General features: G+C 39.7%; 1 protein-coding gene across 1 annotated transcript in view; it reads right to left on the bottom strand.

The window, feature by feature from the left end:
• Window positions 1-21,287, bottom strand: part of LOC103357510 (protein phosphatase 1 regulatory subunit 1A) — a 41,078-nt gene that overhangs the window by 19,202 nt on the left and 589 nt on the right. The window contains exon 2 of the mRNA XM_008282096.1: window positions 6,863-6,923. Within this exon, the coding sequence (XP_008280318.1) occupies window positions 6,863-6,923 (61 nt within the window). The remainder of the gene's footprint in view (window positions 1-6,862; window positions 6,924-21,287) is intronic.

Here is a 21,287-nt window from a genome sequence, read left to right as displayed (position 1 = left end):
TATTAGACATGGTTGAAATATCATTTGGGTCAAGAAGCATAAACTCTGGTGATCACGAGGCTGATATTCAGATTGTTTTGTCTGTGTGTAAAGCCCATCTGTGCTGCAGAATGAGAGAAAAGGCCAATAACAAAGAAAAAAAAAAAAACGCTCTCCAGCAGTGATGAGTCTATCACTGCGACTCCCAGCTGACTGACTGTCTGACACAAAGCCAGATGAAACAGAGAGGGTCTTCTGACTCCACTTTATTCAGCCAAGCTGCTCCAATTTAGCTATCTACTGTAGCTGGTGTCAGATTATAGTTGCTCTACTGCATCTGATGAAGAAAAATGAGCAAAACAACAAACACTCTTGCATGGTGTGTTCTCTGAAAAAGAAGTGACATTTATGCATTTGAAAAGGTTGTTTCATCTGTGCTCTTTTTGCACTTGTTTACTGTTGCTAAGAGCATTGGAAGTGGAGGAGGGTGGCTTTCCTTTTTGTACACATAATAACAAGTGGCTTCTTTTCATTTTACAGAAAACACTGATCCTCTGCCCCTCCCTTCCACTTATCTGAGCCTAACAAACCAGCCACAAAAGGCATTTCTGATGCAAATATCATCTCCTTTGAACATAAAAAACCCAAAACAAAACAAAAACTAATGATGTTTTTAAGGAAATGTAGAAATAAGAGCTGGCAGTCACAGTGTAAAGCCAACCATGATCATTAAACTTCATAATAAAAGTAATATATATGGAATAAAGACTTTTCTGAGGATTGGAGAATATAACCTAATTTAAAAGAAAAAAAAACAATAAAAATGAGACCCTCAGCTGTTTACAATAATATAAAAAGTAGGATATTTTTCATGTCTTGTTATTATCACCACTGCGAAAAAAAAAAAAAAAAAAAAAAAAAGAACGACAAAAACATCACAGTATATGCACTAATAGGAGAAAAACATGTCCCAGAAACCAAAGATAATTCCAGCTGAAATGTATTGGTTTCAAATTTGTGCAGTGTGTTTCTGTTTATGCAATACATTCATGTATATGCAGCTCATTTGTGTTTTACGCATGTCGAAAACAGTACACAAGAGCCCAGAACAACAACTAAAGGTGCTGAAGCTCATAGGGAATCCAAATGTTTTGGATTGTTCGGTGTTTCTGTCTCTGCCTTTGTGAAGCGCTATGAGATGACTTGTTGTTGTAAATATGCGCTATACAAATAAAATTGAATTGAATTGAATTGAACTCCAAGGTCAAGGTCCATCAGGGTCAGATCACACCATCCATCGTTCTTTGAGCCAAAGTAGACTTCATGGGAGGCGACCAAGGAGGACACCATTGTTGAAAACAAATCATAAAAAGCCAGACTGGAATTTACCAAACTGCATGTTGACAAGCCACAAAGCTTCTGGGAGAATGTCCTCTGGACAGACGAGACAACACTGGAACTTTTTAGCAAGGCACATCAGCTCTGTGTTCACAGACGTAAAAAGGAAGCATATCAAGACTAGAACACTGTCCCTACTGTGAAACATGGAGGAGGCTCTGTTATGTTCTGGGGCTGCTTTGCTGCATCTGGCACAGGGTGTCTTCAGTCTGTGCAGGTACAATGAAATCTCAAGACTATCAAGGTATTCTAGAGAGAAATGTGCTGCCCAGTGTCAGAAAGCTTGGTCTCAGTCACAGGTCATGGGTCTTGCAACAGGATAATGACCCAAAACACACACAGCTAAAAACACCCAAGAATGGCTCAGAGGAAAACATTGGACTATTCTGAAGTGGCCTTCTATGAGCCCTGATCTAAATCCTATTGAACATCTGTGGAAGGAGCTGAAACATGGCGTCTGGAGGAGGCAGCCTTCAAACCTGAGACAACTGGAGCAGTCTGCTCATGAGGAGTGGACCAGCATACCTGCTGAGAGGTGCACAAGTCTCACTGACAGTTACAGAAATGGTTTGATTGCAGTGATCGCCTCAAAAGGTTGTGCAACAAAGTATTAAGTTAAGGGTACCATCATTTTTGTCCAGGCCTGTTTCATGAATTTATTAATAATTTTGAACCACGGTTCAAAAGCAATGTCTGATTTTCATTGGATAATTTTCATAGAATTTCTATTTATTATTACCTTTGCCATATTCAAGTTATTTCTGTGACCGTTGTGGGTTTTTCTTTTATTAACCGAGTGGTACCAACAATTTTGTCCACGTGTGTATATGAAAACTTTATATATAGTAATCATAATATGTCGTGCACTGAAGTTGAAATGTTCCACATGTTCTATTTCTATTGCCTGGACACACAAATTATCAAAATAGAAGTTGATTAAGAAGACATTATTCCATGTTGTATTCATTATAAATTCAGATATTCTATTTTTGTTCGTCAGTCAACTTATCACTTTGTCTCTCTCCAGGAATAAGTAAACTCAAGACACCACTCATAAGCCAGGCTCATCTTGACATAAAAATTCAAATCAGCAACCATCTTGTAATAATTTCTCCTTCCTCATTATTTAGTCGGCAGCCTGCATCTCAGTTGTCTGTGCATCTGTGGCTGTTTCTCTGATGTGCTTTTGGGGTTCGCGGTGCACAGGGCAGAGCAATCTGCAGTGCATTAAATAATGCAGGGCTCTGTGTGATGTGGGGCACACCATTACTGCACCAGCACAGCTCCTCTCCCTCATCATCATATCTATTCCTCCCCATCCCCCTCTTCTCTGGCTCATCCTCGTTGTCTCTCTCACACACAAACACCCATAAAACTCCAACTGTCTCAGATGGAGTCCTTGCATCTGATTTGATGTCTGTCTTGATTGCTCGTCTCGCCATTTTTGTTTCAAGAGCTTGTGTTTTTTGTTGCTGACATCAGATTTCCTTTTGAAAGCATGCACAGGGCGAGGTGCAAAGCAGTGTGACATTAAATATGAATCCATTAAGAAGAAACAAGAAAAACAAAAACCTTATTCCATAGGTATGATGCCTTCCTTGGCCCACAAATAGTTACCACTCAAATGAGAGCAACATAGCTAAAAAATTCTCAAGAAATACATTCAAATATGTATATAGATTTGATAACTTTAGGAGGAAGCCTGTTTGGAAATCCAGTTAAATGCACAAGATGGCATACCAGGCAGGTCACAGTAGACCAACAGATGGAAAACAGAAGGTCACTGCCATGTAAACAGATAAACTAAAACATAGAGCATTTGAAATGAAGCCTTACCCAAACTTAAAGCAATGCAAACTGAAGGAGAGCACTGTAATTTGTTTAACTTTGATGAGTCATTTTGGTCTACCTTTGTTTCCTTATTGATTGAAAAACAAAATAAAAAATTACCTCCCTTCTCTGCTGGGAGTTTGCCTCCTTCCAGCCGTTGCCAACCGCTTGCTCAGAGGAAGTCCAAAGGCTACTTTAGATTGTTGGTTTCTCTGTTTAAATTTGTTGGGTCTTACGTGCTGTGTGATCATGTGTTGTAAACTGTGCTGAACTGAATTGAAAATCTAGTTTAGAACTCATCAGTGTGCCTATGACAAAGACAACACTGCAATAAATATAAATTTTTTTTTCTTTTTATACTTTGTCTCTGTTTCTTTTTTCACCGTCCTATTCCTTCACTTCATAAATGATTTCTCCTACACTCCACTTCATATCGTCTTAAGTGCCTTCTTTCTCTCTTCTCTCTTTTTTTTGTCTCTGATCTACTAAGTATGGAGGATTGTTAAGAGTTCTCTCTGCCCTTTCATTCACAGATCAAGGTTGACGCCACATGCTCAGTGTCCAATTAGGGATTCAAACAAGCACGTAGTCTCACAAAGACACACAGATCACAGGTAATGACACTTGCTTTTCTGCTCCAATTAGAGGAACTCTTGTTTTCAGGATAAAAACACAAATGACGTCATCTTGCAGAGATAGCACACAAACTATAACAAAGGCAGTCTCCGTCTGTTTTCTCAGTGATGCATCCGCTCTCATTTATTTATGCACAACAGAGGATCCCACTCTGTTTTTTCTTTTTTTTTTTTTTGGAACCTGGAGAAAATGACTTTCTCCACCCCATGTTCCCTGCTGATTGTCTCTTAATTTTGCAGTGGGTCACATTACACGCTCACAACACAAAGCACAGCAGAGGCAGGAAGGGATGCAGGGAGCCACTGGATGACTCATGCAACGAATAACTCTCCAGAGGATGGCTTTTGTGTTTGATCATTAAGATCCCATGAGAGGACACATGCACTTGGCTGTTTTTTTCTTCCCTTCTTTTTGCTCTAATGCAGCAGGAAGATTCATTTGCTGCATAATAGAGTTGAGATACATGATCATAGCAATCAAAATACGATATGGAAATGTGGATTGTGAGTGGGACTATGAAATAATTATTCAAGTCAAGTTTATTATAGCCTGACATCACACAGTATGCTTCAGAGGGCTGCAGAAAATGATAAAAATGTAAAAGACAGATACATTATATACGTATGTAACACAATGAACTCAAGGTCGAGGCCTATCAAGTAAATGAGGAGTGACTAAAGGTAATAAGTAGGAAAGTGTAAGCCTGTGTAATAAAAGCACGTACAGGAAACCAAAGTAATGAAATAAGCTCAGGGGTAATGTGATCAAAATGTCCAGTCTTGCTTAATATCCTATAGCAGCACTGTTTTGTACAAGTTGTAATTTGCTCGAATAGTTGTTAAGCACAGCTCCTTGTGAAGCACCGTAATTGACCTTAGCATGGCCTGATGAACAGATGGTATGCACAATAAAGTGAGATCTGTCCGTTAAATATGATACAAACCAGGAGAGAGTGTGTCACAGGGACCAATATAACTTTCTAAATCATCGAATAGAAAGTGGTGATTAATCAAGCTGCACTGAGGTCCACGAGCACTGGTTCTGACACTGAGCCAGAGTTTGCAGCAGGTGATGAATCATTCACCACTTTTATCAGTGCAGTTTTTGAGCTGTGGAATTTTCTGAAAGCGGAATATTGAGATTCAAACAGATTATTGAATGAGAAGTGAGATATGCGTTGCTGAGCCACTGCTTCTTTAAGAAGTTTAGACAAGAATGATCGATTTTCTTGTAGTTACTCATTACATCAAGATCCAGGAATTAAGTACATCAAGGGAAGAAAAGAGTTACTAACACAGCCACTTTCTTGGCCCAAAAACCTTGGTCCCACAGAGTCAAGCATCTGTCTAAGTGTTAAGACTTGTGCTACCATTAAGGCATTGTTTAATTTTTCACAGTTGATAGTTAAAGAATTTGTTATAATTGCTAAAGCATAAAATAGTTTGTAAAAGAGATTTATATTTTGATATCGGTTCATCTGATGACATGTCTGTTAAGTTTATTGGATTGGATTTCACATTTATTAATGGTGAAGAATGGGGGTAGGACTTGACAAGCCTAGACTTCTTCCTATCCCATTTCAAACAAGTCAAATGTGTATTATGTTGAAGTTGGCTTTTATTTTTTATTTTTCTTTTCCATTTATTTTAATCGTTTGTTCGTTCGAAATAAAGAAAGCAAAGATAATAAAAGTAAAGAACATCACGTTCTGTTAGGTCACTTCCTGTGTAATTTCTCTTCCTGGTTCTTCAGAAAGCAAGGCAGGACATGTTGAGCATGTTGTGAATATAATCTGCTGCCATCTACTAGAATTCATCATAGATGCAATGCTGTAAGTTCACATGTGTGATGTTCAGGATAGTAAAATATGTAAATAGTGATGCTTTGTTAAAAACCATATAGGACAAAAAGTTTAAAAATGGAGTTTGTTGATATTTACTTACAGGCTATAAAACACGCTAGTGGTCAGTGTGAGTGTTGTTCGAAGTCCATGGGGTGTTGTTGTTATGTTGAAGTCACTTATGATGCAGTATTGTGTTGAGGCACAGATATTGACAGTTTGTATTGTTTTATTTGCAGTTTTCACCAACATTTTAATGAAGAAGTGTGACAGTAAATGGTCAATCTTGCTACGACTCTGTCTTCATTGGCTTCAGTTTAACTTTGTGTTTAGTCAGAGTTTCAACACTCTGCACAAGGACAATACAAGACTTGTTTTTAGGCAGGTTTGACTGTTAGGTCAGGTTAGGCATGTTATGATTAAAAGATAATTCAGATTTATTACAACTTAGGTCCTATTTTTGTAATTTTGGCAAGAATTTCTTTTGATTATCCTTCTTAACAATAAAGTCAGACACAGCAACAAACCTGAGAAGTCAGATGAGGTCAGGTTTTAACAATCAGTTTAGACAGATTACAGTACCCAGTTTGTCAAGGTGAAAACCAAAAATGGGTGCAAGCAAAATGTGGACAATGATTTCTCTCTGACCTTGAATCCTCAGCTTGCACAGTCAGTCAGTGTCAGCTGAGGAATTCAGTCTGTTTACAACTGACAGTGTCTTATTTTCCAAACATGTAAGGAGACGATCGAGGTCAGCCATGTGTAAAATATGTGGATCTCTCAAAAATCTGAATGAGGTCACTTCATTGAAACAGTAAAGGTGCAAACAAAGAAGACTCCGGCAAGAAAACACAGAGTCAACCTGGAAAGCCACTAAAATATGGGCTAGTGCACATCCCTGATAGATGACTTTGCAGTTTAAATACCAACATATATCTATTTATTGTCTGACAATTAGCACTACAACAATAATAATAATAGTATATTTAACAAACTTATGGTATGTAATTTGTGTCACTTGACTTGACCTATATGGCATCATGCCCTAAAATGTCCATCGCACATTTACTTAACTGAATTATCTGTAAAGCACAAGGTCAGCCTGCAGATTAGAAATATGATACACCAGTGACGAAAATAGTCTATGTGAGAGTGCAAATTTGCATTGAAGTGCCTTACCAGGTGATGATTGATCACTGGATGCCACTAAGGTGGCAGGTGTGGGTCTGCGTCTTCTGATCTAAAAAAAAAAAAAGAAGAAAAAATGAATAAATTCTAAAGTCAGCCTTGAATTATGTTCGGAAAAAAAAGACATTTCCATTACAAATGGTTGCTGTAATGACAGTAAGTCACAGTACTGCTTTTTTATTTGTTTAAACAGCAGTTCTTGCAGATTTTTACATGCTAAAGCAATACAATAAATCTCAGTCACTTGCTTTGCCTTTAATGGGTGATAAACATGCCACCTATCCAGAAACACACTGAAATGTTCATATTCTTTTGACTCAACCAGTGGGAAAGAGTCTAGCCTCTACCTCCAGTGAAGGGTTGTACAGTTAACGCAGCATCCAGTTTCTCAGTCATGATGCTGTCAGACCAGAACAGGCCTGAGTGATCCAGGCTTTTGGTTTGATAGTCATAACCTTGAAGATGTCTGGGCAGGATGAGAGCAATGCTGGATCCTGCAGTGCTGTGGAGTGAAATCAGCAGGGCTGCCTGCAGCCTCCCACTGGCTTCTTGGCCCACATAGTGGAGTGTGGCAGCTATGGACCATTCTGGTACAATACACTGAAGAAACTTTACTGTTGATTTTCTTGTCAATCAAACTTTAATGGAAGTATTTGCAATGTAGTTAAAATTGTTGGGAGAAAGTAAATGCTAACCTTAATGCTTAAATCATGTTTATTGTCATTTTGCTGTACATACACAGTAGTATGGGCACGATGAGAGCGTTTCTTCAGGATCATTTAATTAGTACGTTTTGTGGAATGCACGTCTGGTGTAGGCAAGACACTAAACATTCACTCTCGCTGTCTCCTGAAGGGGGCGCTGCGTCCATGCGCGCCACCATCACATTGAACATGGCAAACCTCTTCAGGTCCTGGTAGGAAGAGGAGGAAGAGAGCCGGGATCCAAGCTAAAGGCTAAACCCTCCAGATCAGCAGTACCATTGCTCCTACTCTCCAATGTCCGCCCCCTCAACAACAAGCTGAACAAGCTACGTTTGCTGAGAGAAACCTGCAGAGAGTGGAAAGACTGCTGTGTGTTTGCTTTAACAGAAACATGTCTCCATGACAACATCCCAGACGGACATACAGCTGGAGGGGACGACATTATTCTGGGCGAACAGACAGACAGCTAGCTCTGGGCAGCATCTGTGGCTTCACCATCGTCACACCATCATGTGTGTTCTTGTGTCCCAGAAGACCTACCAGGACCTGAAGAGGTTCACCATGTTCAATGACGCAGCGGCCCCTTCAGGAGGCAGCGACAGTGAACATTTAGTGTCTCTATCCCAGACGTGCATCCCGCAAAACTTGCTGGTTGAATAATCCTGAAGAAGTGCTCTCTCATCTTGCCTGTACTACTGTGTATGTACAGCAAAATGACAATAAACTTGATTTGATTTGATTTAATGTCACAATGCCCTGTAATGGCTATAAACATACACAAAAATATTACTTTTAAATCCATTTAAGTAAAACTTTTAGTTTTGTAAAGCAATGCAACATACTATAATTCTGCATTTTAGGTGCATCTCCACACCTGGATCTTTCAGTCTAAGTTTAATCCTTTAGCAAAGTTGCATTTCTACTGACTCTGACTGCTGCCTTTTTAGAGGCAACAAATGTCAGACAGACCCATTTTAACTTTTTCTTACCGAGCTGGCTGCTGTAATTCACTGTTGTTTTCAGAGAACTACTGTGGTCTAAAATGTGCTTTCATCCCAGAGCTGATGGACAGTTTTAGAGTCAGTATGGGCAATGTGGAGATGCAGTTGTTAAACAGAATCAGAACTGCAGCCCTGTCTCCAGAGCTTTAAAATTTTAGAGAAAAGCCCAGTAATTCACTGTCAGCTGCTGGATCAGGTGATTGCATTTCAGTTTTATTGCTCAAATGTAAAAGCCTGGGACTTAGTAATTTAAACAGACAGTCAATTAAGCACACACACACACACACACACACGCATACATACACGAATGCACTGCACACACATAGCTGACAGAGTTGCTGACTGATGCTGGAAGTCATGTCGTCTCCAGTCTTCAATGCATCGTTTCTAAATGCTGCTTGTGCACTTAGAAAGCAGTGCAGCCTCCACCTTCACAGCTGCAGCACCACATGGCAAGTAGGTTAGTAGCTTTTTATTGAAAAGAAACCAGAGCTAAAATTGCAAGTTGTAATATGTGTGTTTAGATTTAATCTACAAGGAAAATCAAAAGGTTGGAACTCCTTTTTTTTATTGCAGTTGCATTCACAGTCATAATGCAAAAGTGACTGACGAGCATTAGCAACAAAATTATTGGCCTTGGATTACAATCCCAGGATGCAGGCTTTGCTGTGACTGAACAAAAAAAGCACGAGGAAATGATTAAATAGCACAAGATAGTAAGAGGCACAAAACATCACTTCAGATTTTAATAATCTGGATTGTTGGTGGTTTCCCTCTATTCAGAAATCCCTCCTGCAAAACCAATATCTCCCTGCACACACACACATCCACAGCCTGATGAAGCAACTATTGGACCTCTGCATGGTTCATGACCGAAATTGATTAGCTTCATGTCGTAATGGCATGAAATACAGATGTAACTACAGACATAATGTGCAGTAGTGAAAAATGAGCATAGTCAGGAGTATCTGGTAGCACACAGTCAGTCAGTATTCAGATTTGAAGAGGCTTCATTACCTTTGAATTCACAGCTGTGGAGAAGGGGAAGACTGTGAATAAGAAGAGACATTGAGGGCCTTTTCTTTTCTTTAATAGGCACACTGCTGAGATATTTTACTCCTTCGAAACACTTGACTTCCGAGAAAATTGCTGACTTCATTCCCTGAGACGCATGTCAGCTATTCAATGTTACCTCCCTGCGGCACTGCAACCTTCTCTTTAAGCTAGCAATTCTCCTTTCTGTATCCATGCTTATGATTGTCTCTAACAGTAGTTTTTCAGTAGTTTTCCAGAAATGTCAGTGTCAAGATTGATAAAAATGCAGATACAGCTGAGGTTGACTTTTCTTTGCCAGTGTGCCGTGTGTCACTGGATGGCAGTTTGAATGTGCACAACCACAAATAGATCCAGGCACTTCTACGATACAAGTTTGAAAAATAGGGATCCAAGCGCCAAATTTCACAAACATACATTAAGGACACAGTACGATACAGTTTCTCAAGCCTCATTCACATGTGCCCAGATGTAGTACAGTATGTTGTGTGCATGCAAATACATCCCTGACAAAGTCAAGGGAACTAAGCAAAAAAACGGAGCAATTCTTTCACATGCAGTGTTGACACAAACAGATGAAGTGCTAAATAGTCAAATGGAGAGTAAATGTTTTTCTGTTAAATCTCATTTCAAGAGTAAAATCTGCATCCTTGTAACCTCAAATGTAAGGCCCGAAAATACAGAGCTGAAATTCCTATTCCCGTGTGAAAAAAGCCAATTCACCTTGCAATTTATATAGCCTTAAGCAACTCTGTGAGTATGTTACACTCCTGACACCCTGAGCAAGGTCTACTGTGCAGCTGTATCACAATCAGAGCTGGAGATAATTGTGTATTGATGTCCTTTTGACATATTTTAAATATGCATTTAATTACTTTACCTTCTGCTGAAGTTTATAGTATGTTAATTGACTTACACTCTATATTTGCAACCTCTGGAGAAGCTCTGTGGCTCAAGTTTTGAAAGCTGCAATGGAAATGTTGTACTAAGTACTCTTGTGGATACCAAAAAGAGTGTAATAATATTTTAGCCTTGTGTATGTTTGTGTGTTTTATTGCCATTACAGAAAATCCTCCCTGCCAGCCTATGTTAAAGCACAATGAGCCGTGGCTGTGTAGAACTGATTATACTCAGAGTCATTGTTATTCTTCTCACCCAGCAGCAGAGCGAACTCCCTGATCCTCTCGCTCACAGAAATACCACCGCTTACTGGACGGGCTAGCCGCTCCAACCGCCTTCCCTGCCTTTCAACCTCCAATCTGTTCAAAATGCAGTTTTATCACTTCTCACAACAGCGAACAAAAACAGCCTTCAAAAGTGATGGGTGGGCAGGAAAACTGGTGCATGCCTGATATTCTTGTTGTGTGGGGGGGCAGTGGACAAAATACCCTTGGCTGGAAAATGTAGGTCAGGCCACAAGACAGCAGTTAGAGTCTTTTCTTATATTGAGACCCAAAAGTGTGTGGGCTCCAGAAGACTCCTATGCTGTACAGAACTGCAAGGATAAGTCAATGAATCAAATAATTGTCATGTATTAAATTAACTGTCAACCATCAGACTGTCAGAATCTATTAATCACTTTGAGTATTTTTTTTAATATTTTTTTTTATTTTTAAGAAAAGTCACAATTTGCAGATTCCAGTTTTCTCAATATAAACATTTTACACATTCTTTACTCCTCCGTGACAACAAAGTCAATATCTTTAATTTGTGGACAAAACAACACACTTGAGGATACTACCTTAGGCACTGTCATTTTGACACTTTGTAAACCAAACAACTAATTGATTTATCCAGATAAGAACTGGCAGATTAATTGAAAATGGAAATAATTGTGAGTTTTAGCACTAATGCGGTATGTGGTGAAGTAGGAGTGACTGCAAAACCAAAAACATTATATTTCCCTTTAAATATTATTTATTTTCGTCTTTTTTCTTAATACCCAGCATGAAGAATTGAATGGATAATGCTTCCTTTTTTTCACAAACTGAGCCAGTGCACTCAATGAAGGAGACAAAAAGCTCAGATATAAACATAAAACAAGTTACTACACCAAAAAAGGAAGTATTCTTTTTTTTTTTTTTTTTTGACAAAAAAAATTGTTTCGAGAGAAAGAAATGTTGGCTTGTTTGTTATAACTCTTTGACTGTGTATAAAGATTTTTAAACAGCGGTTGAGAAGCTCAGAGTGAAGGCTTTTCACTGCCCGATTCTGCTTAACTCCCAGCTAATGCAAAAGTAGGCAAATAGGTGGAGTATGAGTGGAGCTAAAGCCATGTAAAAGTGTCTGGGCCTTACACTGTCCTCAAAGCAGCAATGCCCTTAATTATACTTAATTTTAAGCCTTAATAGAGTTCAAATTGGTGAGTTATATAAAAATTCATCCCTAGTACAATACTCATGAACGGGCCAATTAGCTCTAGAGACCATAAACATTTTTTGTGTCAGGCTGTACACCCATTTATTTGTGCTGGAAAGTTGGACATTGCAACATGCAGAAGAGAAAAGAGAATGGCTCGTTTTGGGGTCGACCTCAAGTGGCCATTTGAGGAACTGCAATTTTTAGTACTTGTGTCCATTTTTCTGACCAGGGGGTTGCCATTTGGTCTAACTCCCAAGTCTGGGAGTAGAAAGTGCTTCTGAACTAATTACCAAAAAACAAACAAGCAGGATGGTAGTCTTTTTTGTTTGTGCAATTGGGTTTTCTAAGAAGCCAAACAGAACTCCGTAGTTTCCTGCACTGGACTCCTGATAGATTAGCAAAGGCAAGAATTTTCAGGCTCACCAAAGAATATCATTTTAAGATTTTATGCAGTATACTCTGAGTGGGGAGGTGCAGCATTTTGATGGTTTTTGCCTGTGTGGTGTATGTCCACTGTCTTTTCGCATCAACAGACTTCAGTGGGGTTGAATGACCTACAACTGTGATCTTGGTGGCTTTTCTTACGCAGAATAATAAAAATTCTAACTTATTGTGGTGACAGAGGTGGAAAAAAACAGGCAAATTAAAAACCCTAGTTGAAAAACTTGAGGGCGAGATGTCCACCCATTATTATAATCCTGAATTCTCATAATTTGCTTTAGAACTCAAGGTTAAAGAAAGCTTTCTCACTGCTACTGGGTGGGCCAAAGCAATTCAGATTTGTCAGATTCAGTACAGTGCACAGACCATATTAGTCTGGGAGGATTTATGTGATTCCTCATCCTTCATCCTGTCATTTGAAATATGATCTTGGTATTGTTCAGGCTAAAATCAGGGCTCAGCTATAATAAATCCTTGCAGACTCCCTCCAGCTGTGGTTTAATTTGGTTCTGAATAGTAGGAACTATTGTAGTCACAGGACTTCAAAAATCCACATCAGTGACTTCTACCTTGTTTTATCTGAATTTCTTCAGTCCTCAGACTCCCACTCAATTTCTATCAGTCCTTTGTTTCCCCTCCTGACAGCGCTCCTTATCATCTTCTCTCTTATTGACTCATATCATCCAGCCAGGTGCAGGTGGGGAACAGGGGGTTTGATGCAATACGCAAGCTATAATTGAATCACTGTAAAAATTCCGAGAGAATTTTATTTTGCTGAGAATTACAAAAGGTAAATTCCAGCAGTTTAGCATGAAATAAAATGCAGGCATTGAAGGCTTGTACCTGTATTTGTGATCTGACTGGCAAAACTAGGTTTACATGAGGAAAGGAACCAGAAAGTAACAGTTCACTAAGCTCTTCTCCGGTACTGTTGCCTTGTACAACAACGAAACTTGTTTTCTGATTTCAGGCAACGGTAGAAAAAAGTAGGCTTCGTGTGTAGCTGCAAACATAGATTGGCATCTCAGATGACAACTGTTTCTGGGAGATTGTTTTGAACTGTTGCTTGTGAGGTCATTGAGCAAGCAATAACTCAATGACTCTAAAGAAAAGGCTGTCTTTAAGAGACATTTTAATGTTTTATGCCAAAAACTGACTCATCAACATGCATTAAACAGCTGCATGTTATTAGAACATTGAGTGAAAAGCTACATGTTCCATCCAAAAACTCACATCCTACTTATTATGAGTGTTTAAAAAGGGAAAAAAAGGTAAGTTCAGACTGTTATTTTATTCCAATAACACCCCGTTAGGCTGCTTAGCATACAAACTTGTTCATATTTTCAAATTGTAGCCTCGTTTATCACATTTGAGATCACAGGGGGAAATTCCTACACGATGACGGCAAACTGATGTAGTAACATCACACTGCTTCACATATTTTTTTTACACGTCTTCCCACAAAAAATTAAGAGTGGGGCACAGCTGCTACGGCTCACCCAAATGCAATAAGCAGCTACGATCAGCATTAACAAAATGGGGAAATAGCCTGTAACACAATACTGCTTAGGCTCCCAAGATGTTTAGATGGTTGGTACATATTCAAGTAAAATCTACCTAAATGCAGGACCCAAGGTTTCCCAGCAGCACACTGGGTTGTAACAAGATGATCAATGTTATAAACTTTACTTGTCAGTAATTTTAATATTTTGGCTTTTTGGTGTAGTGTGGTAAGCCAGCAGGCCGGACATGCTAATATTTGGAGCTACATTTAAAGTTATTAATCCATTTCATAATATCTGGGTTAGGAAAGGCTAGAGAAAAACATCCACGTCCTCCTCCAAACTCTTCAAATAGTATCACTTGGATTTTAGCCTCGTCCACACTTCATGAGCATGTGAAGATGTCCAAAGCTTGACCGACCTGCTTAGCTACAGTTGCAATGCTATGCTTGGACAATCAGTCCTTGGAGAAGAGGTTTAGCAAACATTTAGTTTTCACCCTTGAACAGGTGAAAAGCTGGAAAATTACAAATAAAAAAAAAAAAATGCTGTGTCTACTTGTACAAAGCAGTAGTGGCCATGTCCTCTGGTTAACATGGCGTATTTTAGTTTAACAGGTTTGTTAATGTGCAAGAGTTATGCATGATCTGATAATGACAATCTGCTGCACTCCAAAGTTCTTGGAAAATGACCCTCCTGAGGCGATACAAGAAGGCCATTTAATTGTTATCTTTTCAGTGAGGACAAAGATGGTCTGACACATCGAAGGGAATATTATGGAGATGTCTCAGTCCTGAACTGTCTGCAATGACAGATAATTGCGTCAAAATGACACGATTCATCATCTCAACATCGGAATACAATGACTTCATCTATAAATGGAGTTTATTTAGGCAAGCATTCCTCATATAGATGATAGATAAAAGAGTTGCAGCTCCCTGTTTGTAGAACACAAGTACAATTTGATTATTCTGTGAACAGCGCTGTCACTCAAAGCTGGAACAAGCAAAGAGAAATTTAGGTTTCATTTAGAGTTAAACCTGCTGTGTTCATAGGGTTATGAAAACACCTTTACTGACAACAAAATGACCTTTCGCTAACATAACTACTGCATTAATCACACTGCTGCTGTTGTCTGGTAATAACAGATTAATTAGCATGTGTACACTTGCACTGACTGTAATTTTGACATCAACCACTGTCATATGTTTCCCTTTGATTTAAGGTTAGTTTAGCTTAACACAAAGATTATCCACATTAAATATTTCATAAGGAGCAAGATCAGTCTTCTCAATAAAGGGGGGGGTTGACGAGTTGCAGTTTTATGGGAGCTTCTGTACCAGCCAGGCTATTGTGTGGCTGGATGCAAAGACTTCCTGAAGTCTTGTTTTCAGGCTCACTGTTTTCCCCTGAGTCTAATCTTTAAGATAACAAGACGTTCACACATACAGATTCAAACATCTGCACTCTTCCATGACCTCTAAAGTTCCCAGTTGTACAGGGGAAAGTTGAGGAAAGCTCAGCTCAGACATCATTGTAGTACTAAAACAGCTTCAACACACAGTGATATTGTGTACTCAGGAACAGACAATAAATACTGCATGTATGAACAAATGAGCAGATTACCCAAAATGTCAAACTGTTTCTTGAAATAGTCAGTAAAAGTGTCTGATATGATATGTGATATATGTTATTATGGCAACCTCTAACAGAGAGAGGAATAATATAATATTTAGTGGAGAGAAAAAAAGAAATCTGATGAGTAAAAGCCTTACGTCACTCAGAGACACCATCTGGTCTTGGCCTCTATTAGGTACAGTTTGTTTGTGGTCATAAATACACAATGAGCTTTCATGTAAGGTTATGATATCCGTGACACACATTGCATTGTGAGGATAAGAGGGTGCGTGTGTGTGCTTTTGTTGTGATCAAGGATCGGGGACGCTGTTCTGACTGATGGCCTGATCTCTACGGAGGCTGATTCAGCCTACTGGGAGGTGTCAGGTTGCACGGATTACTGAACCATGGGTGAAGCCCCCTGATGTGGCATTCATAGGGGTGTGTTTAAACACAGGCACACACACAAACACACACACACACGCAAAGCCACACACTTGATAACCAGCATATTGTGCAGGCTCAGTGGCCACTCACAGTGGTCTTAGAATAAATTGAAAATGGATCCTAAAAGAGTGAAGTCCCAGTGGCTATTAGGAAAGCTTCGGCCATGCTTATTGAGGCTGTGAGCTAAGAACTCTCTTGAGCCTTTGTGGAAAAAGTAAACTGAATTTTACTTACATACAGCTAAAACAACATCTATCTGCTGGTGGAGAGAATTAGGTAAACACCAGGCTTAAGGTATTTAAGCTCCTATATTGAATGGCTGCAACCTGGGATCAGGTGTGTGACTAACTAAATACAGACAGGTGACATCAGCTCCCTGACACAAACAGGACAGACAGGGAGACCAGAGCAAACTGGTCAATGGAGATTACCTGACATAAGGCAATCTGTATCTTTTGGACTCACATATAAAGTACAAGATAAAGTAACGAGAAAATGCACTGCAAAGAAGCACATAAAAATCTGAAGATATAGACACACAACTACAGAAGACAAGCACACTCCATTTTTACATTTGCAACACAGGCACAGATTTACAGGCAGTAGTGTTCATAATAGCACTTGACTAATTATACAAGTGCTAGTGAACATAATGAGTCCACAGCGGTGTAAAACAATAAGTTTCATGACATCCAACCTTTATGCTGATCTGCTGGCAGATTCATTCCAGTTAAAATCACTAAAAATTCAATTACAGTTGATTCTGCAGCATCTGTGGCTCCTGGTCATCACACTTACTGAGAAGCTATTTTGTCAGATGCAACAAAACATGCACTTATGTATTTAGCACAGCCAAACAAACTTACATTGAGGTCTGCCACTAATCATCCATTAGCAACTGATCTGCTTTCACTTTGGACACATCTCTGACAAATACTTTTTTCTCACTTAAGCTGCTTCGTGATTAAGGCAACCAGGTTTAACTGGTTATATTGTGTGTGGCAGCAGCAGTGGAAGGCAGTAACTTAATATGTGCTTCCTCTACCATTACTCAAACACCAGCACTAGCAGTCAGAAATAGTCCTCTGAAGCCACGACACCATCATAAGCTGTCATCGTTTCCTTGGAGACACCTACGTGTGTCGGTTTTGCCGGTGACACACTTTAACAATGGCAACAGCAGCCAACAACAATAAAACATGACCAAAGGAAGGTGAGCATATTATAATATGGAAATGACTCTGTTTCCCAAAGCCTGACGTCAAACAGACCAGCATCCTGTGTAAAATTGAATATAATAAACTTTTACAGCACCAGAGACAAAAACAACCAGTGGAAGAGAAGCAATAAGTGTCTGAGATTCAGATGCAAACTCCTGTCAAAATTCCACTTGCCTCACATTTCAATGTCACCCCATTTAACAGTGGAGGAAAATTACAGAAGTGTTGGCATTTTACATCAGGAGAGACATTGTACCCATTTGCCCAGTTGAGAAGCTTGGATTTACTATCCTGAAGTCAGTCAATTAACCCTCCTATTACCTTCCAATTTACTGACATCTTTCATCCTTGGGTTCAATTTGACCCCAGCAATTTAAACCTCCAGAAAATATCATAATTAAAATCTTACCCAAGTCTATGTGTATGTAGCTCTTTAAATAAAACTGAAAAAAAAAATCTGTCAATGATTTATTTAAAGATGTTAAACATTGAATGGGGTCAAATTAACCCTAAAGACAATAGGACGGTTAAGTATAAACCACCCAGCTGAAGATATTCACCAGAGGTAGCGCTTGCTTTTTGTTGTTGCTTCTTTTTGGCTGTTGTTGCAGAGCTGCTGTTCCACTATTTAAAATGGTAACAGCCTCGATGGCGGTGTTTGTCAGTCTTGCCTATAAAGCCCTTGTTACTTGAGAAATCCCTGTATCCATTCATCATCTATGCACTGCTTTATCCTCTGTAGTGTCACATGGGGCTGGAGTCTATCCCAGCTGACTTTAGGCGAAGGCAGGGGACACCCTGGACAGGTCACCAGTCTATCACAGGGCCACACAGAGACAGACAAGCAAACACACTCATATTCACACCTACGGACAATTTAGAATCACCAGTTAACCTCAGTCAGCATGTCTTTGGACTGTGGGAGGAAGCCGGGGGAAGCACCTGGTGAGAACCCACGCAGAACATACAAACTCCACACAGAAAGACCCCAGGCTGAGATTTGAACCCAGGACCTTCTAGCTGTGAGGTAGCAGTGATAACAGCTGTACCACAGTATTAATAAAGAAAGTTGTTTTTGACTGATATCTGTCATGTCTTGAGTTTCTGTCGTTTCTTTAAGCTTGAAGGCTGTTGATCTGAAATTCTTCATTCATTAACTCTAAAACAACACAGGGTGAGGGTTTGTGTCAGTGAGTTCTTTGTGTACTCTCTTTTAAACAGCAGTACAATCTTTTTATCTGTCAGTTCTTTCATGAGATTAAGTTGCCTCTGTCTTCTACAAAATGTTTCTCCTTGGAGTAAAACTCGTGAAGGTGCCTTTTAATGACGATGATATTTCATTGTGCAGAGAGTTTTCTTCTGTGATCACACTGCAGTGTACATTCTGCCAGCTAAAGTAGCTGGAAATCAAACTTTGAGAAAGAATGTCTGAGATGCAATACTGTTTGTGCTTCATATGAAACCCCCTGATGTCAGGTAATCTCCATATAAGTAATTATGCCATCAATTAGATATGGCAGGGAGGTTTAGGTTTGTCTGTTCAATGTGGGGGCTGCACAGTGGCTCGGAGGTGAGCAGTGTTGCCTCGTAGCTTGAAGATCCCCGGTTCGTGTCCCATTAAAGGATCTTTGGGAACCTGGGATCATGCTCTCCCTGTGCAGTGTTGGTTCTCTCTGGGTTCTCCAGCTTCCTCCCACAGTACAAAAACATTATGAGGTTAATCTGTGATTCTATATTGTCCTTTCATTTATTGCAAAGTTTTAGGTACTAGTTACTTTGTATAATTAGACTATTAATAAAAATATGGTTGCAGGACAATCTGCCACTGACTGTCAAACCTTCAGGAGGAACAATGTGGATTTTGTCCTGGTCATGGAACACTGGACCAAAACTTTACAAATGCAGAGATGCTGGGATTGTTCGACCATCCAGTCCTCACGTGTTCTCTGGACTTGAACAAGGCCTATGACCATGGGAAACCCTGAGCGGAGTACTGCAGGAGTATGGGATCAGATACCATTGCTACTTGTCACCTTGTCCTTGTACAACCAAAGTAAGAGCTGTGTTTATACTCTCAGCACAAATTCAAACACCTTTCCACTCATTGCCTCTTGTCTCCGATCCTGTTTGTGAGATTCATGGATGGGATCTCAAGGCGTAGGTGTTGCAAGGAGGACGTCCAGTTGATGTTGTTCTGTTGGCTTCATTAAAATGTGACCTTCAGCGAGCACTGAGGTGGTTTGTAGCCGAAGATGGCCAGCATCAGAGTCAGCACCTCTAAGTCTGAGGCCTGAGCTGAGCCGGTAGACAAGGCTCTCAATTTACAAGTCAATCCATGTTCCAACCCTCACCTATGGACATAAGCTGCGGGTAATCACTGAAATAATGAGATGGCGGACACAATCAAATGAGTTTTCTCCGTAGAGTGGCTCAGCCTTAGATAAAGGATGAGAAGCTCTGATATGTGGAAGAAGCCAGGAGTAAAGTTGTTACTTTTGTATGTTAAAAGGAGCCAACTGAGCTGGTTTGAGCATCTGACACCTCCTCAGCACCTTCTTCTGGAAACGTACAATGGAGAGGAGACCAAGGGGTACAATAAGAACTTACTGAAAGGTATTACATATCTCATCTGGCCTGGGAACATTTTGGGATCTCTCAGGAGAAACTGGAAAACATTGCATTGAGAGAGGGAAATCTAAACTGGACGGATGGTTGCAGGATGTACTAATATAGATTAAGCTAACCAGAAGCTAATTATATAGTTAAATTTAGCATCACCTTTACCAGTTGTATCACCATGTCATGATTACCCCACTGGTGCATCAATATTAGGATTCTGCTTTTGTTTTGAGAGTTGCAGCATTACAGTCTGACATGAAAGGCTGACGGGAAAATCTAGATGGATATTTCTGTTAAAAAAAAATTGAAATTAAATCATGTTTGTACTTCACCATTACAAAAAGTGTCAGAATGCAACAAATAGTTTGTGCAATCAAGCACATTTCCTTTCTGAAAAAATAATTTTCCCCAGCCAACAGGGAAGCTTTATGCAGTGAGTGACATACATAGTCACATAGAATTCTATACTGGAGTAGGCTCCAGATTTTGTACCATCTGTCTTATTTGCTGTACACGGCTCATGTACGTTCACTACCTCTGTGTCTAGGCAGGTGTTTGTCACACCGACCGTACTCTCACTGAAATGCACGTTCACACACATACACTCAGTTCCTCACATCTCATCTAATTCAAATATCAATTCAGAAGTTCTGTCTCAAACAAACTTGACCACACTCCCAGAACATCCCATAAAATGTCTTCGCAAGGGCAGTCTCCCACACACATACACAGCACACACACATTAAGCAGTCTCCTAACATCCACTTGCCTTTGAGTCTCACAGTGAGGAAAACAGTTAGCAGCAGAAAGAGTCAGGAAGAGAAAGAGTGAGAGAGGAAAAAGGAGGAAGAGAGACATAAGCACAATGTTGCCAGACTCCTAAATCCTTGCCGGCTTTACTCGAGGCTCATTCATTATGAATGACCTGTCCTGTTCATGTTATATTTATAAAAGTGTGAAAATGGGACACATCTTTTCACTACATTCTCTACAGGCACATGGACTGAAGCCACTGGACCTGTTTTTAGTTACTGATAATAGATCTTTGCTCTGATGCCACAAAGTGATGTTGAATTTAGAAAATCCAGAAACAAGAGTTCTGGCATCTCTCCATCCTATCAAATGTGCTCTAATTTGTTTGGAATCAATTTGCAGTTTAGGATGCAATGGGAGAAGAAATAATCCCAGTGATGATAAGCAATTTAATTTGTTTCTTTTGTTATACCACACAACTTTTGCCAGTGCCTCGCTGCAGTAGGAAACAATTGGTTGGTCACTCAACAGAAAATAACACCAGCCCCTTGGAGACACATCAGCACACTGCAACACCTGCTTCTAACACTGCTGAGACGCTGTGTGTCTCTACAAATCTGCCACACTGTAAGTGTGGGTGGAAAATCAATCTTAAAGTTGTCGGTGCTGCATTCAAAAGAAACACACCGCTAATGAGG

The sequence above is a fragment of the Stegastes partitus genome, unplaced genomic scaffold, assembly GCF_000690725.1.
Source record: "Stegastes partitus isolate 25-593 unplaced genomic scaffold, Stegastes_partitus-1.0.2 Scaffold257, whole genome shotgun sequence".
Classification (NCBI taxonomy): Eukaryota; Metazoa; Chordata; class Actinopteri; family Pomacentridae; genus Stegastes; species Stegastes partitus.
The sequence above is the reverse complement of the archived record's forward strand: the minus strand, read 5'-3'. Positions and strand labels throughout refer to the sequence as shown.